This window comes from Dermacentor albipictus, chromosome 9, assembly GCF_038994185.2.
Source record: "Dermacentor albipictus isolate Rhodes 1998 colony chromosome 9, USDA_Dalb.pri_finalv2, whole genome shotgun sequence".
NCBI classification, from domain to species: Eukaryota; Metazoa; Arthropoda; class Arachnida; order Ixodida; family Ixodidae; genus Dermacentor; species Dermacentor albipictus.
The window spans coordinates 57,158,031-57,185,861 of NC_091829.1; the positions used below are offsets into that span (position 1 = coordinate 57,158,031).

The window sequence follows — 27,831 nt, forward strand, 5'->3', positions numbered from 1 at the left end:
TTCAGCGTTCACGCCAGGACAAGCCCAACTTTAATTAAGAAAGAACATGCAACGAGCATGCGATAAAGCTTGAGTGATAATGAACTGAGCATGCAACGAGCTAATCCTAAGCTTTTAGAACGTTAAAATCCTAGAAGTTCGAACCGAGGACACGCTTTACTATAGTTCGATGTGCAAGAGTAAGAAAAAATATGGGATATAGGAATGCAGATAGACCGAGCTGTCAAGGGCATATAAAAATACGTCATCACGATAGAGGCTAATGGCTGTTCATATGCTTGCGCCTACCCTCATGCGCCCAAATCATAATAATAAGAACGAATAACGGAAAAGCAACGCGAAAAGAAACGAATATTGACAACGAGAAATACATGCATACATACATATATATATGGCGCGTGGAAATACACTTATGTGCATATTTGAGCAACAACGGATTCGTAGCTGAAAAAAAGAAAGTAATATAACTAAAACGAAACGCAGAAACGACACGCATGAAAATACTGAAAAAAATACTATATAGAGAGATGCAAAACGCGAGGGCCCGATGAGTAACGTGGGTGCGTTCGACTGAAATTTCTTTGCGTCTGACCGTGGCTTTCTGCTGAGACAGTGAGTGCGGGTCGACAAAAAAGAAAAAAAGAAAGGAAGCATACTCTGGACGTGGAATAGACGAAGTTGCAGCTCGGTCACTGAACGCCAAACACTGGCTAACTTGGTGCCAAGTTTTACGCTTCGCGGGCGGGAGGTGAGGCTTTAACGGCTCTTTTGAATCTGTCATACCCGTAGTTTATAGGAAGCCTGAAATGAGCAAGCTTGTTTCATAACGTTTATGAAGAGTCGTGACCATGTCAACGATAACTCCAGGTAAACATTACTTAACGCTGCCTCGTCCCAAACAATAGGAAGCGCTGGCTGACGACCGAATTACCCACAACAAAGGGAGACGAAACTGGCTTGCCACGCAATCTTGCAGGACGCTGTCTTTGACAGTATGGAATGCAGCAGTCGACCTGCACGGGCTGGAGGTTTCACTAGGGAAAACATTGGCTAAACTGCCGTACAACAGACTTTCAACAGTTGCGAAGGAGGGCAGTTCAAGTTCATAAAAAAAAATCATGCGAAAGAACGACTTGCAGAAACCCCGAGGACCGAATTAACGAACATGCCGCATCGCGGTTACCAACGCTCCCGGAGGGTACCAGGGCTCACTTTGGAAGGCGAGAAATAAGCCGAGGAAGCTTCGTGCTAGGAGTAGTAGCAGCGCGGTAAACTGTCCGACCTGCGCAGTGCGCCAAGTTCCGTGTCGAGGCAGGACGGGGCATCATCGTAGGTGGACTTTGTCCTCCGGCACCGTTTCGGTCGAGCTCGTCCCGTCTCTCAGTTCACGTCTCAAGCATCGATCGCGTGCCCATGTGTCGACACTGGGAGATGACGTTTCGGCACCCTGCGGCGCTGCCCTTTCGGTCCTGGACGTCTTCCTTGCGGACCCGTCGCGCAACCAGGCTGCAAAGCCCCACGTTCCGCGCGGCCGGATGCAGACACGAAGAGGATTTTTACAACGCCAAGAGCAACGCGTCGCGCCGAGATCGCGACCTCATTGCACGACGAGTTGAAGCGTCCCCGGAAGACGTGTCTACCTCGTGACGTAATGAACGAACGTCGTCGCGGAGCACCCTTCGAGAAAACCCGCGATGCCTCGAAGACCCTGCGCGACTTTGTGACGAAAGCGGAGAACGGTCGAGTGATGCGCTACTAGAATACAACCACCACCTGTTCTTGTGCGAAGCGCTCGGCAGCTGGTCGAACACTCGTTTAAGGCTGAAGGGGACTGTAGTCACGCACAGAAGGAACAAATGGCAGCCACTTCGAGAACCACGGGCACACGTTTGCATCCGAGTGTTGGCGCTTGTTTTTTTTTTTTGAAGGTCACGTGCTGCCTGCCTCCCGAAGTTTCAGACTGGAATAGGAAACCTTGGAAGACTGCAGAGATACGTTCAACTGTACAAGGCTAGACACCATGATCACAATGCTGTAATCTTGAAAAGGCACTTACTACTCCGACTAGATGCTCGAGAGAAGAAAAAGGAGAAAAAAAAACGGCGATGACGTATGCGCACATGTTCAGTATTTGTACTCGCTGGCAATCACGAGGAAAGCACTGAGAATATCACATTTTGGGCAGGTACAAGGCAACACGAAAACCAAGTCTCGCAGCCCTGCCTAAAGAAAGGCTCGAGAGAAGGCTGTTATCTTTCGTCGTTGACGGAACGCGACAGGCCTTACCCACATCTACACTCTCAGAAAAGTTTACACCCTCTGGGGTGTATATTTGCCACTCAACAGTAATCGTCATCTGTCTTGCCCGCATTTCCATTCTTTTACGCTGCGAGCCCGGTACTTGCCAGTAACGAACGGCATGCGTTTATCAGCAGGACATAGCATTCCCGACAGGATAGTATCGAGCGCAGCGTTTTCAAGAAAGGAAATGCGGGCAAGATAGATGACGATTATCGTTGTGTCGCAAATATACACCATGCACATATGCACTCTAAAAACAGTTTGCACCCTTTGGGGTGTATATTTGTCCCACAACAGTAATCGTCATCTGCCTCGCTTGCGTTTCCTTTCTTGAAAACTCGGCGCTCGCTACTTTCCTGTCGAGATCCTGTCGAGAATGCTGCGTCACACTGATAACGCGCATGCCGTTCGTGACTGGGAAGTGCCGGGCTCGCAGCGATAAAGAAAGGAAATGCGGGCAGGACAGATAACGATTATCGTTGTGGGACAAACATACACCCCAAAGGGTGCAAACTGTTTTTAGGGCGTGCGTGTACAAGCGCCACCCGCAATAAGTGCCGTCGTGGCAGCGGCGCGTCTGCCCTTTCGCGTCCTTCGGAAATTCGCACTTGCTTCCAGTCTGTGTACAAATGCGTCACGGCGAGGCACACGGATGCGACGGTTCCACTTGCTCCTCGAGAACTGGTGCGGTGGCTATGCGAGGCTGCCCGCCGTGTGCCTTGCACCGCGTACAGATCCGCGCCCTGCTAAATCTATCCGAAAGCTACGTGGACGTACAGCCGGAAACCTTAACATCAATTGGGGGGGGGGGGAGGGTTTATCCCAGCATTTTAAGCCACATTTCTCATCCACTCGGCAAGGCACCGGTCGTTCTAACTTACTTCTGGACTTCTAGACTTCTGGACGGGAGTTCTAGCAACTTCTGGACCCGGCATTGTAAGAGAAAGAAGAAAAAAAGAATCCCAGGAAAAAAAAAGACGTAACGGTGGCACACACATTACTCAATCAAGGACGCACGCTCGAGACACGGCAGACGCGCTTCGAACGCTCTACGCAGGCGGCGACCCGGGGTCTCCGCAATCGGCCTGGTCCGCGGGAAACGACCGGCCGTCCTCGTCGTCGCCGCCGGTAGTGGTAGCAAGGGGTCGCGACGCGCGGCACTCGGCCTGGTGATCCACGATGGGAGGCCCGTCGGTGGGCAGCGGCGTGGACGGGGGCGCCATCACGATGGCCGTGATGCGCTCTCGCTCGCGGCGGCCGCCCGACGGGGTGCTCCTCCGCACGATGGAGCGGCCGGACAGAGCCTTCCACACGGGCCAGGGAACGTTCACGCAGGCGACGACCTCGTCCGGGTCGTCCAGCAGCATTCGGACGCCGCGAAGGAGGTGCGTCAGGCGGGATGCCTGCTCCTGGTGCATCCTTCGCAGTAGGATGCCCTGGGAGTGGGGAGAAACACACGAAGGTAATTTTTGCGCCGCGAATACGAGAGAAACGCGATAGCATTACGCCGCACCTCTTTGAGGTCCGGGATCTGCGGTTTTAGAGCGCGTTCGTCCCATTGACAAAGTGTTCTTCAGGAGCGCGCACAAGTTTTCCACTTTGACGCTCTTAATTAAAACCGATCAAAACAGTGTGCTTCGAATTGAGTTGGGGGTGAGAATGGACGGAGTCGCTGCGCACGGCACTCTATCGCGTCAGCTCTCGCGTGAGGCGAGTATGACGAGCGCCGGATTACTTACTTTTTTTCACTGCACTATATGGGAGGGATTAGGCAGAAAATGTACGTAAAGAACTATATGCAGTGGCGTAGCTAGGTGGTCTTGCACCCGGGGCCCATAGGTCTTCTGTCACCCCCTCCCCCCCCCCCCCGGGTGTAGTCGAGGAAGGCGAGGATGTCGGCAATTTCCGGGTTTCAGCCTCAGTACAGCCACCTTGGATACCGCGCACGTCCCGCGGGTCCCATCCTCCTTCGCTTTCTTTCCCAGAGATCGCGGATGCAGTAGGTATACACGCTGTTCTTTTCTGCGCCAAACAACACAGGGTGCTGCACTGATAACTTCTGTTAAGAGCATGTGCACATCTTCTGTCAGTCTGTAAGGCTTGGCAGCCAATACAAATGTGGCATCGTGGAAAATATGGCTCACGTCACAGGTAACAAAAATATCTTTATAAAGTTATAATTAACAATTTTAGCCGCAATATTGCATTTGTAAAATTGAAGCCCGACATTCATATCTTGCCCTACAACAACTCCACAAAAATCGTCGTAGGTACTATGGCGCGCAGTATTTTCGCTGTGGGCAGCCCTGAACGAAAACGAAAATTGAATTGTGTGTCAGTGACGCAGATCTCCCCACCCTATTAGAAGATGCCACCTGCCTCCCTGCGGCGCGGGCGCCAATGCTATGACAATTGCGAGTTCTCTTTATTCTGATCAAGAAAGCCTTGTTTTTATTGATTATCCGAGCTGCGGTACCACCCCAAGATTGGCACAGAATAGAGCACGCTTCGCGTCGATTCTTGGCGTCACCATAAAAAAAAAAAACAAAGGCAGTGAGGCAGTGATGAAGCCCGCGCCAGCGAAAGCTTGCACTACTGTTGGTCTGCACTCGCAATGGAGGTGATTGAGGGTTCAACGTCACTGGTCCACTATTTAATATATCTGTCGCTGCTGCCATACTGGGCGCCGCCCGCAGTGACAAAGTACTGTAGGCTGTAGCACCCAAAACGATTTTGTTTAAGAAGTTTTTCTTGAGTCAATAATATGAGTTTGAGTCCTCGATTCTCGAATTGAAGTGCTTCCTCTATAAGTACTAATTAAAGGATTATTCAGTATATGGTTATAACTTATGTCATATTTTTCACGCTACCGAATTCCTATAATCACAAAGAGACATAACGTCATAGAATATCGGGAAATATTAATACAAAATTAACCTTTTCTTAATAAAATTCCGTGTAGCTGACACAAACACTGCACTTGTGACTTGGTCACACAGCAACAAAATGATAAAGAAACGGTTAGCTAGGACTAGGAGAAATATCTATTATTGAACATTGCGAAACTGATAAAGAACGAATACAACGATTCAGAATTGATAAATAGAACATTGTATACATATTGCTGATGCACAAACCATGGTGGGACATCGAGCTTCTTGCACTAAAGTAATGACCGGTAAGGACTCATTTCCTTCAGAAGTTCTTTTTCCGACACTTCGCTTCTGCAAACTCATTAATTACAGTAGTAAAGTTCATATATTTTTTACGTGTTCCTTTTCTATGGTCAGTATTGCCAAGTTTGACAGCCTTTCATCACTCATGGTGGAGCGCAGAGACATCTTTATCAGCTTTAACTTGAGAAAAGTTCCTTTCGCATGATGCAACTGACACGCAGATCGTGAGGAACAAGCGAAAGGTAACAGTAAGTAAGTAAGAACTTCCATTTGGCGATAAATTTCAGGAACTCCGGGCACCGAGTCTGAAGACGATCCTGTGAATCCCATTCGCGACTTTTCACGGCCGCACTTATGCAATGTCGCTCTCAACGAACGCTTCGCCTAAACGCGAGAGCCGGGCGCGCTCGCTCGTTGAACGCCCTCTCGCTGCTGTGTTTGTCCGTCTTTGCTGCGCGTTCGGAACGGAAGAGGGATCCAAGAGCCTCAACGCCTTATAACGCCTGACTGTATGTTTAGCGACGCCTGCTCCCAGCATGAACGCACGGCACGAGCGCCCCCCGACATGAAACGTTCCGCTAAGGCGAGTAGTTCAGCGACCATTTTGCGAAGTAAATTTTTTAGCCCGCACATTCGTGCAATCATTTCGTGGGGTGTTGATAGAGCTGCAGCCGACAATTCTGCGGCGCAACGCATCGGGTACATGAGCTCGGGCTACTGGATTTTGGAGCATTCTTTGCCATTTGCGCCCAGTCAAGCCGGCGGAAAGAGGGGCGTCTGCAGACGTATATGACAACACCCCCCCCCCCCTCCCCGTTGGCCCCTTGCACCCGGGGCCCACGGCCCCCTGGCCCCCCCTGTTGCTACGCCACTGACTATATGTGATGGTCTAAATAATAATAATAATAATAATAATAATAATAATAATAATAATAATAATAATAATAATAATAATAATAATAATAATAATAATAATAATAATCCAGCACCATAGGCGCATAGATGATGCTGGAGACAACGGTAAAAAAACTGCCGGTTTCAACAGCTTGACTCAGCCACAGGCCGACGTAGCAAGATTTAGCGAGATTTTTTTCCTACTTCGCAGGGAAGAAGAAACTAGGAATAGGCAAGAATCAGATGTATGCGTTAAGAGAAAAAGTCGGCAATATCGTTACTAATATGGATGAGATAGTTCAAGCGGCTGAGGAGTTCTATACACATTTATACAGTACCAGTGGCACCCACGACGATAATGTGAGAAAGAATAGCCTAGAGGAATTTGAAATCCCACAGGTAACGCCGGAAGAAGTAAAGGAAGCCTTGGGAGCTATGCAAAGGGGGAAGGCAGCCGGGGAGGATCAGGTAACAGCAGATTTGTTGAAGGAGGGTGGGCAGATTGTTCTAGAAAAACAGGCCACCCTGTATACGCAATGCCTCATGACCTCGAGTGTACCGGAATCTTGGAAGAACGCTAACATTCATAAGAAATTCATAAGAATTTTTTTGAAATGATTCATAAGGGACGCCAAGGACTTGAAAAATTATAGACCGATCAGCTTACCGTCCGTTGCCTACAAAGTATTTACTAAGGTAATCGCAAATAGAATCAGGAACACCTTAGAATTCTGTCAAGCAAAGGAACAGGCAGGATTACGTAAAGGCTACTCAACAATAGATTATATTCACACTATCAATCAGGTGATAGAGAAATGTGCGGAATATTACCAACCCTTATATATAGCTTTCATTGATTACGAGAAAGCGTTTGATTCTGTCGAAACCTCAGCAGTCATGGAGGCATTACGGAATCAGGGTGTAGACGAGCCGTATGTAAAAAATACTGAAAGATATCTATAGCGGCTCCACAGCCACCGTAGTCCTCCATAAGGAAAGCAACAAAATCCCAATAAAGAAGGGCGTCAGGCAGGGAGATACGATCTCTCCAATGCTATTCACAGCGTGTTTACACAAGGTATTCAGAGACCTGGATAGGGAGGACTTGGGGATAAAAGTTAATGGAGAATAGCTTAGTAACTTCCGATTCGCTGATGATATTGCCTTGCTTAGTAACTCAGGGGACCTATTGCAATGCACGCTCACTGACCTGGAGAGGCAAAGCAGAAGAGTGGGTCTAAAAATTAATCTGCAGAAAACTAAAGTAATGTTTAACAGTCTCGGAAGAGAACAGCAATTTACAATAGGTAGCGAGTCACTGGAAGTGGTAAGGGAGTTCATCTACTTAGGACAGGTAGTGACCGCGGATCCGGATCATGAGACTGAAATAATCAATAGAATAAGAATGGGCTGGAATAAGAATTGGCAGGCATTCTCAGATCATGAACAGCAGGTTCCCATCAGCCCTCAAGAGAAAAGTATATAATAGCGGTGTCATACCAGTACTCACCTACGGAGCAGAAACCTCGAGGCTTACGAAAAGGGTTCTACTCAAATTGAGGACGACGCAACGAGCTATGGAAAGAAGAATGATGGGTGTAACGTTAAGGGTAAGAAAAGAGCAGATTGGGTGAGGGAACAAACGCGAGTTAATGACATCTTAGTTGAAATCAAGAAAAAGAAATGGGCATGGGCAGGACATATAATGAGGAGGGAAGATAAATGATGGTCATTAAGGGTTACGGACTGGATCCCAAGGGAAGGGAAGCGTAGCAGGGGGCGGCAGAAAGTTAGGTGGGCGGATGAGATTAGGAAGTTTGCAGGGACGACATGGGCACAATTAGTACATGACCGGGGTAGTCGGAGAAGTATGGGAGAGGCCTTTGCCCTGCAGTGGGCGTAGCCAGGCTGATGATGATGATGATGATGATGATATAATACCCGAGTAACTCAAGCAGGCAAGGTGGCTATTTGTGACCGCCCCGTTTCAAAGGGGGGATGCCAATAAATGGTCATCGACATCTCACGCGGACGCCTCCGGTTTCCAAGGTGATCCGGAAACGTCTTTGCATTTACGGGAATACCGCGCACCCGCCAAAATGTTGTCTTACATGATGCGGCGGAGGCGACGGCCCGGCAATCGCCGGTGGCGGCTGCGACGGGGTCGACGCCGGGGTCGACGAAGGCGCGGCGGGAAGCGCCGCGGGGCCCGGATACGACGCCTGCGCGTTGTGTCGCGGCGAGCCCTGGGCGAGGCGAGGTGCCAGCGGTTCCTCGCCGCCGAACGCCAGCGACCCGATGAAGTGGTCGAGGGTGTCCCAGAGGCTGTCCTGCGACTCCGTTCTGAGGTCGAAGATTTCGTTAGGGCCTGCGAAGAGCGCGGCACGGAATTACGAGATGGTTTCATTGGCCGTGCTTTTTGCGCCATTAGCGCTGACGATTTCGATATGCTCTGTGTGCTCTTCTGGTGAACGGAAAGAGGTGAGCGGTCGTTACTTTATGAGACAATGAGGTGGACTATAAAATTGGGTTGGTAAACTGCACTTCTGGAACAGGAATACGATCGCTTATGAATCTCGAGGTAATGCTTGGCAGATATATATATATATATATATATATATATATATATATATATATATATATATATATATATATATATATATATATATATATATATATATATATATATATCCCACGCCTTGTTGAAGTCTATGTTAATCGAAGCACTTTGCAGGCAGCCAGATATACTGCGTCGTTAATTGTTTTGAAAAGCCTTGACGAATGAGCCAACGTGTTTGTGTAAAGCGAGCAGTTGTGCATGGGACGACAGATGCAAGCTGTGGGTGACGTGTATATATCGTCTACGATATGTGACGGCGACCGCATGACGACGGAATTATTGTATACACTCCGGCAGAAGAAACGTTACGGCCTGTTGCGTCAAGCCTGGGCTTATCACAAAGGCGAAACACTGTCACATAGCTTCTCAAAGAGCTAGCTACCGTGCGCGGAGGATCGTGATAGCTGTCCACCGTTGGCTTTTAGAAGTGAATTCTCGTGGTGCCACGTGGCGCACGTGAATGACAAGAGATAACGTAGACAAGGTTGCTAGTTATTCTGGCGTTAGGTTCCCGCGTTTGCGGCCCGATGAAAACCGGCATGCGGCGCTTGCGTTCCCGTTTAAAAAAATTATAGAGTTTTACGTGCCAAAAGCACTTTCTGATTATGAGGCACGCCGTAGTGGGGGACTCCGGAAGTTTTGACCACTTGGGGTTCTTTAACGTGCGCCTAAATCGAAGTACATGGGTGTTTTCGCATTTCGCCCCCATCGAAATGCGGCCGCCGTGGCCGGGATTCGATCCCGCGACCTCGTGCTCAGCAGCCCAACACCACAGCCACTGAGTAACCACAGCGGGTCGTTCCCGTTTTCAAAAGAATATTGTTGTCCACGACGTGACATTTGCGCCAGCTGTCTCAGAGACCTAGTTAAGATTTGAACGAGCAAAGTACATATATGTCTGTGGCCTATATACTGGAAAGCATCTCGGGCTATTGCGTTGGAGGACCGTTCTTCAAACGCTATCCGTTCCTCAACGAACTTTGTTGTTGTTGAAACGTCCCGAAAATGAGGCGATTGACAGGAACCTATGTACTCGAGATTGCTTCGCTTAAAAAAAAAACAACAAAAAAAACAGACGCAGTAACGCAAGAGTGACGCTGCCTTGAACTTCCCACACCAAGTCACCGCGACATCGTGCATTTTGACAGCGCCTACTCCGGTCTATTTATTTCCTATCGACAGGGAATAACTGCGCCTCATTCTAAGATAACCAATGGCTCGAACCATCGGGTTTCGAAAACTTCACCGAAATGACTTATAATCCGCCGTGGTTGCTCAGTGGCTATGGTGTTGGGCTGCTGAGCACGAGGTCGCGGGATCGAATCTCGGCCACGGCGGCCGCATTTCGATGGGGGCGAAATGCGAAAACACCCGTGTGCTTAGATTTAGGTGCACGTGAAAGAACCCCAGGTGGTCTAAATTTCCGGAGTCCTCCACTACTGCGTGCCTCATAATCAGAAAGTGGTTTTGGCACGTAAAACAGCAAATATTATTATTATTATTAAATGACTTATACAACAGGCAAATGCTTCCAATTCCGTGGCCTCGCATTGACGTACGGGCTCATTTTGGTGCGGCCTTTGAAACGTCGTACTGCTAGCTTGCAGCGACTGTGCGAATGTGAGAATCGATCATTTGCAACATATTGCGTTGTAAGTGAAACTATTCGCAGTAATTCTGCGTGTGCGCCGAGTCCTATTGCCTTTGGCGTTTAGAGGAACGGACTTTCTTCGAATTTCTACGCCCAGTAAAGGCAGGTGAAGCGTAGTAAATGAAGACGCAAGGAGAACCTCGAACCGACATACGTGTTCCACGTACCATTTACCACCATCTACTGACGAGTCAATGTCAAAAATTGAACTGCAAGCAGGAAGATCAAACAAATATGTAATCACCGAGCAAAGCGATTGTTCTGGCTTGTTGGCTATCCATACTTATCAGCCTTTTAGCGCAGCATCTACAAAAGAAGTACACGTGTCTGTGTGTGCTTGCTTTTTGTAGATTCTGCGCTACAACACTAATAAGTATGCGCTCACCGTCATTCCCGCCGTAGCCGAACAATCGTAGTGCCAGAACTGGCCTCTAGAATAATTTCGGTAGGAATCTGCGGGCGAGCAATCCCATCGGCACACTCACATGCGACCTCCACCGGTCTCAGCCAGTCCTGCATCGCACCGCCTTGTTGCGCCGTCGGTGCCGTCAGGAACTCTCTCAAGACCTGCTGGAACTCCTGCTGCTGATGGTGCTCCCGGGACTCTTGCGTCGGTGCGTGCAGCATCTGCAGCTGCTGCTGCTGTTGTGGCTCTTGCAACGGCTCTTGCAATGGCTCTTGCATCACCGGCCGCTGCTCTTCGTGCCGAAGTTGCACGAACTGCTCGCCCGACAGCGACGGCCACGGCCTCTGGAAGCTGTCCACGACGGCCTCCACCAGCGTCGCAGTCGCCGACGTGGCCGTAGCGCTTGAGCAAGGCGGTGCTGACGCCTGCGCATATTATTACGGAGGCTGCTGTTTCCGACGCGCACATACTATGGCCTGCAGCGCGGTAGCGTCGGCTCGTCGAGCTCACGGCGAGCCAAGAAAGAAGCGAGCATTTGGGGCAGAGGGCACGTGCAGACTGATCACTCCTGCACTCTACGTGCCGGTTGCTCTTTCGCGCTCTATGCGAGCCGTGGCCTGGCATGTCCCGTTGCCACGGAAGCGACGTTATGCCATTTGCGTCAACCGCAACGCGCTGGTCAGGCCCTTCAGTGTAGGCACGACTACTCTCGCACAACACTAGTGCATCCTCCTGCCGGGAATCTAAAGAATAGGATGCACCCTTCCTCACCTCGACGAGTCGGTCATCGCCTGCTCATCGCAATTTGTCCAAAATTTCACTTTTTGTCTTTTCTTTTTGCTTGATCTGAAAACTGTGGTGACACCTTTTATGTATATGTTGTTTACCAACCGCTTTCGTCGTCTGCAATCAAGGAGCTCTGAAGCATACAATGCTGCGGCATCGAGCCCCGTATTTATATTAGTAAGATTCCACATGACCGAGGCAGCGAGTGGGAAAGTGTGCTGATTCGTCACGATGCTCTGCTTTGACTTGAACGTATTCCTTAGGCGTCTCAATCAATCAATCAATCAATCAATCAATCAATCAATCAATCAATCAATCAATCAATCAATCAATCAATCAATCAATCAATCAATCAATCAATCAATCAATCAATCAATCAATCAATCAATCAATCAATCAATCAATTTTTTCTTTATCTCGAAGGAACGAGGTGACCATGAAAAAGCAACAAAGACTGCAGCTTGACAAATCCCGGTTCCCTATGGAACGATTAGGCCGTGCAAAACGCTCGACATTACCGGCAGACATACGAGGTAGCTCGACAAGCAGAAAAAGAAGTCGTGACACATGCACTTCCTCACATACGATACCTAAACCGTCTCGTAAGCAAGCTGATATATTAAATTATGTACGGCCTCGCGAGGTTTGTGAGTATTTCTTCCAGGGTTTGAAGATCCGGGATTGATATAAAGCAAAAAAATAATAATAATAAAAGAAGAAAAATGGTAGATGTAATACCATTACTTCTTTAACAGACAGCCTTAGCTGAGCGGCAGTTACCGATTTATTCCGCTCGCATTTCATGCGATGTGCTGGTGCGGAGGCCAGAGTCGATTTCGCACTTTTAATGCGCACATATGGCAGAGTTTCGAGCCGGGCGCAGTCGCAGCTGGGCCACAACGTTCCGAACAAGCCAAGCGAACGCACGTTCGCTCTCCGCTGCTCAGTCATGGCAGTCGCGGTGCGACTGCAGCGTTCAGCATTCCGCTGCAGCCGTAATGCGCCCTGTGCGCACGCGCACTAGCCTTTTCAATGAGCAGCTGTGTGGGAGTTATCGGGATGCACCGGTCTTTGTTGCTAACCAAAGACCGGTGTGTTCTGTAGCGACTGAGAACAGCTCAGTAGGCTCGCGTACGGATGCGCACCTGCTGCGCAAGCCGTGACGATTTCTAGCTCCTGCTTTGGAGAGTCACTCAATTTAGTGACGGCTCTGTATTTTCTGATGAAACTGGCCCTGGCGTTATCACAACGCTGGCGTCGGAGGCGCAGGGCATCGGCCACTGTCGGCGAGGTATGGTGTTCGAGGATAAACCGGCAAGGAAACCGGGGTCTACCCGACGCAGGAAATCGGCACAGCGACGGTGATGGGTTGAGGGGCGTGGGACGACGGCAGTGTGAATACTGTCTTATATTCTGCCTCAGACCTCGTTAACCGAAGTAAGCCTTACAACTCATTCACTCGGCCGCCATTTTCGCATAGTTTCTCTTCCTCCAAAAAAAAAAAAAGGGACGCCGGGCGACGTTTTCCGGCGTCTCTATCTTGAGGAAGAAAAAAGAAACCGGCGAGCCCTCTTACTACGGCCGCCGATGGCGTGACACGGATGGGGCGCGGAACGACGGCTACGCGAACGAGGCCGCGTGGCAGCTTCTCGCCGCACACCGCGACGCAGCGCCGGAGGCACCCACCGGCTTGCAGTACGCGACGTCCGCGTCCCACGGGCCCGGCAGCGCGCCACAGGCGCCGACGTTGGGCTGCCAGGCTTGCTCCTCCGCCCGCTCCTGGACCGGCCAGCCGTCGGGCCTCGCGCACTCGGACTTCCACAGTTCTGGCGCGACGCGGGGCGGCGGCGAGGAGGACGGGCTGTCCACGGAGATCAGCTCGTCCTCGGGCTGCGGAGGCGACGTCACCGGCCCGAACTCGCAGTACCGGACGGCCGGCAGCTTCCGCTCGCGGCCCGGGGACCGGGGCAGGTCCGGCGGCGGGAAGAGGCCGCGCTCCAGTTCGAGGCGGAAGGCCGACGGCAGCGCCGGCTTCTTGGTCGGCGGCTCGGCGGCCAGGTGCAGGCCCGAGAACAGCCTGGACGCCTCGCCGTCGTCCCGCTGCTGCCCGTAGTCGTCGCCGTTGGTCGGTGCGGCGAAGGCCCGCGGCACTTCTCGGGGCATCTCCCATTCACGGGGCCTGCGGTCCGCGACCCGACCCAGACGCACGGTTACAGAGTTTTCCTTACTAAAGTTCTCCAGCCTCCTCAGACCGAACGCAGTCACAGTGGTACGGCACCTTCTAAAGTCAGTATTAACTTTAGCGAGTCTGTTAAAATCCTGAAAGTGTGCTTGCGTGATCGGATTTCTCGGGCACATGCTCGCATCAGTGCCTCTGCATCTGTGGACAGAGAGCGCACTTCTGTAGCCCTATCAGACCAAAGTGTCTTTTGCTTTCACTAACATGCCGGTTCCTAGCCATCGTTTTTCTTTGTAAAAAGAATTCTGCATTACCACGTCTTCTGTTGGTATTTCGTTTTAAGCGTGCATCGAGACTGTTTTTAAATGTTTGGAAGGACGTCTATGTCGTTCTTATTTCCCAGTAGTGGGGAGACGAGTGAGCAACAGGCAGGTAAAGAAGAGGTCCACAGGGTAGGTCTACCAAAGGAAGGCAAGCACCAAAGCGAGTACATAAAAAGGAACCCAAAAAAACAACGAAGCGCTGTCAGGCACAATGGCCTCAGCTAAATATTTTTTACTTCGCAAGCAGAACTCTTGGCTTCGATACGTGTTGAGCTATTCTGTTCAATCAAGACTTGACTTTGTCCTTTGAAAAGCAGAACAACGGTCTGCAGCGAAAACGTTCGATCACCCATGGCTTATCGTAATGCTTCGAGGACGCAGCCTCGGCCTACGGCCAACGTGTAGACAAGAGGTCTCCAGTTCGCCGAGGTCCGAACGAACAGGCGTCCTCCTGCCCAAGCGCTGGCACCGCGGGCTAAGGCTTTCCTCGTATTCACCTGCGTTCTCAGGTGCTCCCATCTCAAGTAAACCTCGTAGCACAGAATGTCTCGCAACACGCCTAGCGTCTATCCCAACCGCCGGCATTACCTACAGAACTGGCTGCATATTTCACTTACAGGAATTCGGCTGTGTCATGCAGGAAGCGGGTGCAATCACGTGAGATGCGAGTGAGCCCGCTCTAAGCGTTACATCACGCTTAAACTCGGGGCTTCAAAAAGGATATTCTATGGCATCTTGATACGTAGGCGCTTTCTGGCTGTTCAGTCAATTTAACGTCATTATTGACTACACCTTCCCCATCCATGTTCATCTACCCGTATATGAATAAATGAATTCTGGGCTCTCACGTGCCAAAGTACCCGCATATCTGTCTCGGAGGATGCATACACTGGAGCGAGAGTTACGCATCATGTCAGAGCGAGAAAAGAAAAGTTTTTTCACTACCGTCACTAATTCTTCTGCATATGACGTCGGGTGAACCGAAGGATCACAAAAGAACTAGTTGCGCACAGTGGAAAAGTCTTCCTCCGACTGGCGGTTGCTCCCGATTAGCTGAAACCTTGCCGCGTCAACCGAACGTGGTTTTCGCTGCACTGAACGGAACTGCCGAGATAGGGTACAGACGGGAACTGGGTGCACGCACACACACATATACAAATAATACATACACATACACACACACAGGCTCACCCACCTGTTGCTGTAGTTGAGGCCCCAGAAGAAACTCCTGGGACGAACCGACTCGTACATCACGGACGTGGGGCGCAGCTTCACGAACCACTTTTGGAAGAGAGCGTGACGCACCGAGCTCTGCGAGGGGGTATCGAGGCGCCGGTGAGAGCTTTAGTGAGAGCGAGGGACGCCAAAGTGTCGCCGCGTCCATTCGCCTCGCTACGGCCATTTGCTCGCGCTGTAGGATGAGAGGTCAGACGCACGGCTACGCAGCCCCCGCATCGCTCGGCGCCGGCTCCCTGCGCGCCGCAAACCGCGAGGACCGCGCGACGTCGTCCGTGGCTAGAGCGTGCTCATCCTTGTGGGTTCTCGAGGTTCTACGCCGTCGTTGTCGCTGCCTAACCTCGTGGAATACGGCCCGCACTCGACATTTTTCACTAGGCAAGCGCATATGTTGGCGGCATAATCGCGCCCGCAGCTTTGTGGTGAACGCAACGCGTCGTTTGGGGTCCATACAACCGAGGAGCTCCGGCAACGAAACTAGAAAGGCTGATCGGCACACGGATGCTGGGGATCAGTTACATGGTGATCGCCGAAAGCCGCGGGGGCACGACAGACAGGCAGGGTTCAACACTGTACGTCCGGAATCGGACGTACTCGTTGAACGGTGCGAACGGCGGGACGGTGAAGGCCCTCGACGTGACGCGAGACCAGGCGGCGAACAGGCGCGCCTCCGCTTCCGAAGCGTAGCTGCGGTGTCTAATATAGCTACCCTGTCTAATATGGCCACCATTGAAAACTTGCTGGGATTGTTTGTTGGTACGAGATGTCGTAAGACGATCAAGCGGATTCGTACCGCGTGCCTTCTCCCCGCAGTGGTAAATGGATGCGCGTCGAGACCGCCTAAACCACTGGACGACGCGGCGAAGAATGTGTGTTCGTACTGCCCAAACCTGGCTGGGATCCTTTGGAAAGGTGATGGAAATTGGTTGGGACGCTCTCCGGCTTAGCGAGTGATAGGTGACAGTGAATAGTGGCGACTGACAAACGCAAGGAACGCATCCAGCGGCCTGCAGCCTGCAGCGCTGTAGGTGCTAATTTCCCAATTCGCTACCCGTACTACACGACCGCAGGTAGGCGCACTTTCGTTTAAGCGAAAGGGAAGACAAGATATTGCCCTACACACTTTATAATAGCACATACTTCGAGGCTTGTACTGACCCTAAAGTTGGATTCGCACGATGAGACGGATCGCCGATTCAGCCCGCAGACAAACCGTCACGTGGCTGAGCGGCAACGGAACTCGCTGATATAGAAGCTCGTCTGCGTCAGTCTTTTGTGCGTGTGACGTGATTCAGACGGCATTGAGCTATCGGCAATCCATCCCGCCGCGTGAATCCCGCTCAAACAACAATCGTCCTTCGTCTCGCGTGCGCTTCCAGTCTCTAACATTATGTGCTCGCTACTTTCCTGTCAATACCGCAATGTCAGACTGATGAGCTCGTATCACCCGTGACCCTAAAAGTACGGGGCGGGCCGCGCTAAAGGAAAAGCAAAGTGCACGTAAGATCGATGACGATTATTGCACAAGGTAAGCCCCGAAATGTCTAAACTTTAGTGTGTGCGGATATCAGAGAGGGTATCCTGTAAGCGCCCACCTTGTGGACATGTCAATTTCGTCTGCTGCTTTCGTCTGCATTGGCTGGGAGCACCTGTCTCCTTCTGACGTGCACTCCTGCCCAGCCAATCAGAACTTCAGCAGCAGACGAAATGGACGTGTCCTCTAGGTGGTTACCTCACTGACTTGAAATCATACGCTGGTAGCATGCAGAATATTGATTTTTTAAATACTTGTTAAGCCTACAAAGCTGAATACGCTTCGGAAACAGTTCATCCTGTATGCACGTTTGCACAAACTTGCAAGTTTCCTCCACAATGTCAAACTTTGAGGGCTCACTCTTCTTTCCTCACGCCTTACGGCTGTGAGCGTCTTTCAACCCAAGTGACGATGACAAGACAATCTGATAGCGCTGCCGCAAACACACGGATGCCAAGGGAAGATGCTGCACATTATCCGCAAAAATTAAAATGGTAGATTCTTTTTTTTTTTAAACCGCCGCAGACATCAATCGAGTCTCTTTACTCGCAGCTGTTCATTTCTCAAAGGCCACTAATGCGTATATATGGCATTGCTATCACAGTGAAACCCTGCTCTCGAGATCACACGCACGTATCATTTTACTTTGACCCCCTCGCTTTTCTTTTCTTTAGAGAAAGGCAAGCTATCGATAATAGAGGTCGGTGGACGAGTTGCCCGGAGTTAAATGACTCCGGCCAGCTGTTCCACACAGTGGGAAGAAGAAACCAAAATACATGCACTTAGGGCAGTTACGAATGACTTGCAGTTAAAAAAAAAACGAACGGACAGTAGGGGCGTGAGTGTATGCGAGTGGTGGCCCAGATGAGTCTATTCCCAGACGCACCTACAAGATCCCCGCATTTCAAGAGTCCGGTTAAAGATGAGACACACGTTTGAAAACTCCATTTAGTGTGCGCCCACATATTGCGTACGCGCACGCGACAAGTGTCTGCCAACGATAGCGGCTGCAATGAGGCCGATTGTCGGTTACTTTGTCGAGCAAAATAACACAATTGGTAAAAAACAACAAGAAACAAATAAGAAAAAGAAATATGCGTTATCGGAATTACCACACAGTTCCGCAACTCGAGACCCATGCTGCGAGTGCAAAATCCAGACGAGGAATGCCTGGAAGGCCATGACACTCAATTTGTCATGACACCGATGCTTTTAGGCTTTAGTCATTATGTATTAGCCAATGTAGGCATTAGGCTTAATGAATAAGCATAAAGCCACTGCGGCGTATTGCTTCACTGAAAACTGTAGTCTCCGAGTCGCTTACCTTCCAGCTGCTGATGCCCTTCTTGTCTAGGAGCCTGAAGTAAGGGTACCTGTTCCTGCAAGTGAGGCGCGTGAGATGGGGGAATAAAAAGAGAATTTAGGATAGGCTCGGCTTGCAATTATGATGCTTACCAACTGCGGGGATTGGCCAAGAAGTCGGTGGTTAGATGGGAGGTGACAGTTAACACACACACACAAAAAGGACACGAAAAGTGGAAATTGTGTGAACAAAAAAAGACCAATTATAGCAACAGTGATGGTAGTGAATAAAGCGCATGGTTTATACAGAAAAATCAACAAATATCTAAGCACTAATTTCGAATGCAATGGGTGATTTCGAGAAGGATTGGCTTACAATTTAAGGAGGTTACCATGGTTAGCTAGTCATATAATCATGGGGAGACATGGTGATCTTCAGTTCGAGAATCTGTTATTGGTACATGGCCAGCCAGTCGTTGCATCGCAAGTGCGCTCGGGTCTAGTGTCCCTGTTGGTGATTGTCTTGCGCACGGTATGCCAATAACACAGGAGCACTGCTCGTATGTCAGTATATTCGACACAGTATACTGTATGCACAAAGCTCGACAGGATAGTTTCTTATATTCCAGCACACACACACAGGAGAGAAAAAAGACGAAAATACTGTTGGCTGGGCCAGTTATCACTTATAGAAACAAGCAGCGCAAACAGAATAATAAGGCGTCAAGGAAGTCATACACACCGCAGGAGGACGCACAGCGCTGGTTCCGTTTTCCTTTCGGTCGTATTATTTCTTCGCGCTGTTTGCCTCAAGCATACATCCCATAAAGTAGTATATATGTCAAAACATACCTATCTTTTCTCGGCAAAGTCCACTTTTAAATACACTCGACCAGAAGTTCCTTACTTTTTGGATTTTTTTCCCTCGTTAGTTCGCAAGGGAGATGACGCAGAAAGAAAGAAAGAGAGAGAGAGAGAGAGAGAGAGAGAGAGAGAGAGAGAGAGAGAGAGAGAGTGGAAAGATTGGCAGTTTCAGGGCTCCTCCTGCAACAGTGGCTGACTGGGCTGGTTGGTCAATTCACGTCGAGCGTCAGCACACACACAAGTTAAGCGTGAACAGCGTCCCCGCGCGTCACCTCTCGAGCCGTTCCGCGTTCCGCGCTTCTGCAACCGCGCACAGGCTGATGGATTCGAGAAAGGGCAGCGTCTAATTGGTAGGGAAAGGGGGAAGGAGGGAAGGGGTGTAGTGACTCACTGCAGTGCCGCGTAGACGTGCGTGACCCGCAGCACCCGCTGCGGGCTCTCGTGTATGGCCTGCGCGACGAGCTGCACCAGCTTGGCCGAGGGCCGGCGCGCCAGCGTGCCCACGGGCAGCAGCGAGGTCCAGCGGCCCGTCTGGGGCTTGCACACGACGCGCTCGTCGCCGTCGATGGCCACGCGCCGCCGCCGCCGCGGTGGTGGCGCCGGTCGAGGAGCGGCGCGCCCACCTGCAACACGCGCGCACGCGCGTTCACGCCGCGGTGAGAAAACGCAGGGTGCGGGTCGTTTCAAGACGCCGTCTGCCTTCCCCCGCAATTGCGTTCCCAGTAGACGCGTACTTGGAGCAACGATCGTGGCGTTTACGGGACGGAGGCGCGAAAGGTTCCCGAACGAAACCGCAGACTCGCAGTAAGGGCCGATTTACGCTCGAGCCGCCCATCGCCGCAAGCCGCACCGCACGCGTGCGGTCGCGCGAAAGATTGCACGTATCAAACACTTGTGCACAAATTTAGGTTTACAATGTGTAAGATATACACTGTGCACACAATGTAAATGGTGATTTGTGCACAAGTGCTGGATACGTGCAATTTTTCGCGCGACCGCAAGCGTGTGGTGCGGCTTGCGGCGATGGGCGGCACGAGCGTAATTCGGCCCTTAGGGGTTCGTTTCGATCAGTGAGGCCGCGATATGAGTGTGCGCTTGCAAAGGGCCAAGCGCCTCGTCGTCGCCTTTCTTGCGTCCGTCCCGCGCACGCTGTGGTTGTGGCTCTAGGTGTGAACCGACTGTGCTCCCGAGAACAAGTTCGTCTGCTGAGCACGGTTCGGTACACGTTGGCAGTTCGTCGCTGCTGCGGCGTCCACGCCCGCCTGTGCGCAATGTCGGACTCACCGCGGCGTCGTTGTGGCGGTGGCGTGGCGGGCGGCTCCTCGCAGCAGGCGCCGTACGGGTGGCTGCTGCACGAGGTTCCTCCCTGCACGTTGGAGGCGAGGCCGCTGCCGCGCTGCTCCGCGTACACGATCGTCGCCGGGTCCGGCATGATCTTCGAGACGTACGTCTCGGCCTGCAGGTCGATGCTGGACTCGCTCTCCTGCGATCCAGCGTGGGGGGCGAAACCCAAGGAAATTAACGTGCAGTACACAAGGGCAAAAAAAAGGGGATAGATAGAATAAACTTTATTGTCCAACTGATAAGGTGATCTACCCACCCCCCGACACGCAGGTCAGGGGGCGAGTGCCGCCGCCTCAGATGCAGGCTGGGGGGTCTTGGGTCCCAGCAGCCTCTTCAGCCAGTTGGACGAGCGAATTTCGCCCGCGATCGTGGCACAAACGCACGGACAACTGATAGTAGAGTAGTAAATTTTGATAGTAGATTCAGTTACTAGAGTAGTTCATCACGTTTTTTCTTTTTTCGTCTGCTCGCATGTACAGCGCTGCCTGCTGTTAAATGAACGGCTCTATTTAGTTAGACCGCTCCCTTACTGCAACTAGAGCTGGCGCCATAGCTGAAATTCACAAGGATGGCTTGGTGGTCTAGTTGGTAAAGCGTCTTAAAGGGTTAACAGCGTACACGGATGGTGACAGAGAGAGAGATGAGCGCTGTGTCCTGTTATTCTCCTCTCTGTCCCCGTCCATGTGCCCTGTTAGCCATTTAAGATGCTACAGCTGGAAGTCCCGGCGGCAGCTAATGTCGATCAAGTCCGCAGGCTCGGACTCCTGAAATGTGCCAGCGCCATAAGCCGCGTGCCACCTGCTGCAAAGCTGAGCGATTGTGCATTCGCCGTGCAAAAAAAAAAGAAAAATACACGCGTGCTACAAATGTTCTCTTTAGGAGTGGGCCACACCGTACTATCTGCTTAGTAAGGACTCCGCTGGCTTTTGCTTGGCATAAATGTAGTGAGCTACTATTTTTTTTCTTTCTATTGTAAGATATTCTGAGTTGCCGCCATCTACAGCCTCAAGACTCGCCGTGATATCTCGAGCTGTAAGCGAATTTCACACCGTGGTAATCATCTTTCTTTGGCGGCCTCCTTCCTCCATTCCCCTCCCCACTTGAGAGGTACAATAAAACAAGAACGAAAAAAGAACAGAAGAGCCTCTTCCCATAGCATATCCTCTTCATCTGTTGTGTCTGTTGAAAATTTAGGTGTGCCACATTCGTCCCCTCTCCAGCATCATCATAAGCACGCAGTATCAGCACAGATTTGGTGTTTCATTATTTTTTTAGCAAGTTTTGTTGCGTGCACAGGTGGAAGCTTCCTGCTTCTAAGGGAAACTAAAAAGAAACACGCATTCTTGCACGACTATGTTTCAATTTCTTCTTCGCAAAAAAAGTTTATTACTGTTACAGGAAATCAAGAAGACATTTCGCTTTCTTAGGATTTCGCACCGGAAGAATTGCGACGGCACATATATTTGAAGCCACGGATTACAAAGTATTGTCTTGTATTTGTACCGATTCAGCGCAAAAAAGTTTTCTCCGAACATATATAGGCAGCTACTGGGTTCAATTCATCTGCGGTTCAGTTCATCTACGGAAAGACTAATTCATTTAACTACTCTGCTCTTACAAGAACCGTTCACCTTTGGAACGACCTTCCTTGCGCCATAGCGTATGAGGTTGACCAAGAAAATTTCCGGCCTCTTCTAACAACGCATTTTTTTAAACACCAATTAAACTGACGCACTATTTTCGTCATTGCCTTTGCCGTTACTAAACAGTGTTTTGCTATGACCTAATTATACCTCGCTCGCTCTCCAGTTTTGTGGATTACATTTTACCGTGTGAAATTTTATCGTTGAATGAGGTGTCGCGTTGCAGAGCGTTCGGTTTGTTCCTTGTACACATTGTAATGCTACTTTACTGTACATTTGCGCACTTCTTACCCTGTATTTTTTGTGTATGTGTTCACATGTGCATTCCAATTACTGCACCATTGTAATCTTTCATTGCACTCTCCTCCCTTCGACGAAGCCTGTAGCTGCCCTGTAAGGTATCTTTAAATAAATAAATAAATAAATAAATAAATAAATAAATAAATAGATAGATAGATAGATAGATAGATAGATAGATAGATAGATAGATAGATAGATAGATAGATAGATAGATAGATAGATAGATAGATAGATAGATAGATAGATAGATAGATAGATAGATAGATAGATAGATAGATAGATAGATAGATAGATAGTCTAACACAATATCATTCCTAGTCGAAGAAGAAAGCATATTTTGCTGAAGTGGAAGAGGCGCCACCGAAAAACGCCAGTCGTGAGTCACGTGAAGGTGTTGACACTCACCGAGGTGAAGACCTCAAGCGGCACTTCTTCGGCCGTTTCGGCCTTCACGCTGACGCCGTAAGCAGTTTTCTGCGGGGAAGCAGCAGCCGCGAGGAAGGCTGAGGCGGCGGCGGGCCGCGGTTGGCGACTCCCTCCTCGCTTGCCACCCGCACCGGTAGTTACGTTGCGAGCGCGACCTGCAAAAAAAAAAAAAGTGTCGGTGCGCGCGCACGCAAATGTGACCGAGCGTTCGACTTGACAGTGCGACGCGCGCGCATGCGCGCGTCGGGAAGTTACTTTTCTGGTTGTCGGGGCGAGCAAAAAACGCGCAGCGGCAAAGGCTGACAGCTTCTCCTTACGCGCGGTCGTCGTGGGGAGAAGCACGCTTCTAAGGAAGAACTTGCGCTCTCTGCTCGGCTTTGGTGTTGCATTGTACAGCCGTCGCAGCCTGTTCGACGTCGACCGACTTTCCCACGCACTCGAATTCCACTACTTTGCAACGTCATAAATAAGATAAACAAATGTGCTTAGACAATCGCAGATAACATTAGCGATGGCTACTGCGATCATAATAGATTCCGCACGTTGCATGCGACAGGAATGGCAACATGCAGTGGCGTAGCTAGCTCGTCTGGCACCCGGGGCCCATAGCTCTTCTGTAACCCTCCCCCCCCCCCCCCCCGGGTGTAGCCGGCGGAAAGAGGGGTGTCTTCCGACGTATATGACACCCCCCCCCCCCCTCCACAGGCCCCTTGCACCCGGGGCCCACGGCCCCCCTGCCCCCCCTATTGCTACGCCACTGGCAACATGAACAACGTGAACAATGGGGGAAGACGGTGCCTTGCTAGGATTACAAGATGAGCGGATCGGCAGTGATTAAAATGGACACCGCGCCAGCATACATTGGGGTACGCGGACTAATCTTTGCGTGCTGTCCTCTACACTTGTTTCTATACTCATCTACAATGGCTCTGCTGCCTCCCCAGACCACATCGACAATAAAAGCAGGGGAATGTGCTAACACAGCTATGGCTTAAAATAATTAGGCAGAGCAATTGGCAAGGGTCTTATACAAGCTCCATAATCAGGAATGTGGTTTTATTAGCTCTCCCGCTATACAGTCGAGTAATGAGGTGAAGCTTTAACAAGTGGATTGCGGTAAACGGAAGTGAGGAATTGCGCGAGTCTCATTTGTGCACCATGGCGACGGTCTCCAGGACACATATGCGGTAATGGGGACACCAAAGCTAGTACCCGGACTAGTCCCTGGGTGGGGAGCTCGCCGAGGTCATTGCATGACCAACCCACGAACAGCTCTGCTTTCACGTCTGATCCCTACACTACCCCTTGGGTGTGCTGGAGATCCTGCGCAGCCCGCTTCGCTGTAATATCAAGCGCTCTCCTGATGCCTTCGTTTAATGCCATAATTTATTTATTCGCATGCAAATCAACCTTGCTGTAGTACATTGCTGTATTGCGGCGAAGCTTACTAAAGCACATCCGCCATTGTGGATCGCAGCCAAGACCCACGCGCGACAGTTTTGTCCGCCCGGTAACCAACGAATCCGCACGCGAAAACATTACGGCATTTCTTTACGAAAGGCAATCAGTGTAGAGCGCACTAAGGTCGTCATATTTACGTTGGCGTGCTAGCATCGGACGAAGTAGATTAAGGATCCTACACTGGCATTGTGATGCAATAAATTGACTGGAGCAGCAGAGGTGTACCCGCTTGTGGGCTTACACCCCTACACGAAGGAAGGAAGGAAGGAAGGAAGGAAAGGAAAGGAAAGGAAGGAAGGAAGGAAGGAAGGAAGGAAAGAAAGAAAGAAAGAAAGAAAGAAAAGGAAGGAAGGAAGGAAGGAAGGAAGGAAGGAAGGAAGGAAGGAAGGAAGGAAGGAAGGAAGGAAGGAAGGAAGGAAGGAAGGAAGGAAGGAAGGAAGGAAGGAACGAACGAACGAACGCGAATGAGGCATGCATACATATTGCACACACGACTAGACACGCATACAACACACGCATACACCACGCACATACACCTTGCTCATGCGCGCACGTGCGTACGCACGCACGCACGCACGCACACACACACACACACACACACACACACACACACACACACACACACACACATACACACAAACCACAGCAGCGCACCATCCCATGACTGTGTATAATTATACGTGATCGCACTGGTACACTTACATACTTACATTTGCACACGTGCGCTGTAGGACGAGCTGTAGGACATTCGTCGTGCGTGTGCGATTGTCTGTGCGCGCACGTTAGCATCACGTGACGCGCAGTTACGTACGCACATGCTTACTGACACAGGCGCGCACGTGCACAGAGGAAACATGCTCACCACAACTATGGCAATAACAAACATGCAAGCATGCTCGCGACTTACTTAAGCACGCACACATACGCTCACTGGCAAGGAAGAGAGCAAGCCGGCTGCTTTCTTATCGGCAGCTTGCTTTGGACCTCCGGTAGCTTTACTCTGGAGTAAAGGCGAACAAATTACTACACTGCATGCTTCGCTCGAAGTGATTTGCGTTAATCGGTGGCAGTGTTCATTGAACGTCATTATTCAGTTCTGTTTGGTCCATCAGAAACTAGTGATAAAATTGAATCAGATGAAAAAAACCCCCACTGCCTTGGATCTTCCAAATCATTTGTATCGCGCTGCATCGTAAGAAGCGCAAATTGATCGAGAAATCAAGGTCTCTCGATTGAAAACAAGTAGATACATCCGGAAAAATTGTTAGGGCACATAACGGAATCCATGCCTTTCTTGCAACAATAACGTATGTCAGGCGACAAGCGACATCGTGGTGTAGTAATTAACACGCTGGCAAAAAAAGAAAAGAGGAAACAACAACAAAAAACTACTGCAAGAATGAGAACAACAAAAACTAAAACAAGCAAGTACTGTGGACGCACTTGCTCCCTTGTAGTCGAGATAGTACTGGAAATACAATGCTCATTGGATTACTGCCTGGGAAAAAAATTCATTTTTTTGTTAATTGGAAACAAATTCAACCACCATACGGGTAATATTAGGAAAATCAAATGGAAACACTACTCCGCACGAACAGCCCGCCACAGCGAAGCAATTTTCGGCCCACCTTCACCGGCATATTGTATAGTGTGCGTCACATTGACTGTCACAATCGAAAAAAAAAAACGAAAAACAATAACCTATCATTTCAAAATAAAAATATAAAATTACAACACCCTCACACTTTTAAAGAAATTGGTGCATATTCAGTACAATATCACAAAACGAAAATGCTGCAGCGCTCCGCGATGAGCTATAATAAAGACCGGAGCGTGAATATATATATATATATATATATATACATATATATATATATATATATATATATATATATATATATATATATATATATATATATATATATATATATATCTACACAAAAAAAAAAACGAACGAGAAGGCAAACGGTGGCGCACAGTCAACAGGTGCCAAGCGCAATCTGGATCGAATTCTCGACCACGATTGGCTCCCTCCCCCCGCTTGCGCAAAGAAGGCAATCGCGACCGAAAAATTCGATGCCGATCGGCCTCGATCGCAATCGAAATTTCGCCGTGTGAAAGACGTCGCTTAGAAAAAAGTGAAAAAAAAGAAACTTCTACAAACATGTTTGTCCCTTCTATAACCGATCTGTCATCAGCGTTCAACTAAACATACAAGCGCATTCGATTTCGAACAACACTGGAAAAAGTTTTTTTCGCTTAGACGAAACGAATAAATTCCTATGCGGGTAAAGTAAAAAAAAAAACCAAGCCCAAAAATTTTCCCTAGCCCTCACAGGCTTTACACGAAGCGCGTGCTATGATCATCCTCAAAGAAAAACAAAACACTAGAATTCAACACCGTGTTCGGAAATAAAATAAAAAAAGATCGAAATTAAAACTGCATCTTTCCTCAGGAAAATCTACAATATTTAGCACACTAGCCCGAAATGAAGATCTTCAGAGTTCTGCAATGAGCTTTAAGAGAGAGCGCAAAGAGAAAAATTGAGAAAGAAAACAAAAAGAAAACACAAAAAGCACGTTCCACGCCATACGGGAAGCCGCTGCCACCATAATGGCGACATCCGCCATTACGGTCCGTAAAACCGAAGCGGGCAGCTTCTTTCACACGCCGAGCGTGCCCGCGAGCTCGCACGCGCAGCCCCACAAACAACAACAATCAACAAACAGGGTGGGGCTCATAAACAGCTGGCATAAGTTACCACGCGCACGCCGATCGCCCGCGCAAACCGTCATATCTTCTCGACAAAGGAAAGGCTTAGCAAGGTGCCAAACGGCCAAGATGAAGAAGACACTTACCACGAGGCTTAGCAGAGGAGCGACGTCCGCAGTTCCGGCGCCGGCGACGGCCCACGGTCGCGGGCGGCTCGACTTTCATTTGCTCCACCGTCGGCGTCACGTGGGAGGTGTCGAAAGTATCATCGTCGGTGCTGTCGCACATATTTGCAGCAACCTCTGCAAAGTAATCGAGCAGAAAGCGATCCGTCGCGAATTGATGAGAGGCTGGGGACAGTTCATCGAAGGCGCGCGATGTCCAGCCGCTCTCATGAGCGGTCAAGCTGAAATGCCGTCTGCTGGAATGCGAGGCAGCAGACGACGATGCGGATCCCCCCCCCCTCCTTTCCCTCTCGCTCACACGCACGTCTTGAAGCCGTGCTGCCTTCCGCCTGCTCCCAGAAGGCGCTGAGCCGATGGCAGCGTCCTGTGCAGGTGAAGAAAATAAACAAACAAAAACACACAAAAAGGGAGCAAGTCCCCGCTGTCTCTGCAAGCTCGTGCAGGGAAAGCGGCGTTCGTAGCTATGTCCGTGGTTTAAGACCTCGGC

The 27,831-nt window shown here is 50.0% G+C and overlaps 1 protein-coding gene across 2 annotated transcripts; it reads right to left on the reverse strand.

Moving 5' to 3' along the window:
* LOC135896532 (uncharacterized) lies at window positions 1-27,831 on the reverse strand. Of its 2 annotated transcripts, XM_065424956.1 has the most exons (11): window positions 27,306-27,444; window positions 25,354-25,446; window positions 22,965-23,140; window positions 20,557-20,755; window positions 19,664-19,895; window positions 18,431-18,485; window positions 15,532-15,647; window positions 13,521-14,013; window positions 11,128-11,473; window positions 8,483-8,739; window positions 1-3,737 (listed from the first exon to the last, which is right to left on the reverse strand). In XM_065424956.1, exons 2-11 carry the CDS (start codon window positions 25,367-25,369, stop codon window positions 3,351-3,353), a joined length of 2,277 nt encoding a protein of 758 aa, XP_065281028.1. In that variant the 5' UTR covers window positions 25,370-25,446; window positions 27,306-27,444; the 3' UTR covers window positions 1-3,350. The 2 variants fall into 2 exon arrangements, with proteins under 2 accessions (XP_065281028.1, XP_065281029.1); XM_065424957.2 differs by lacking the exon at window positions 25,354-25,446 and having other exon boundaries at window positions 27,306-27,831.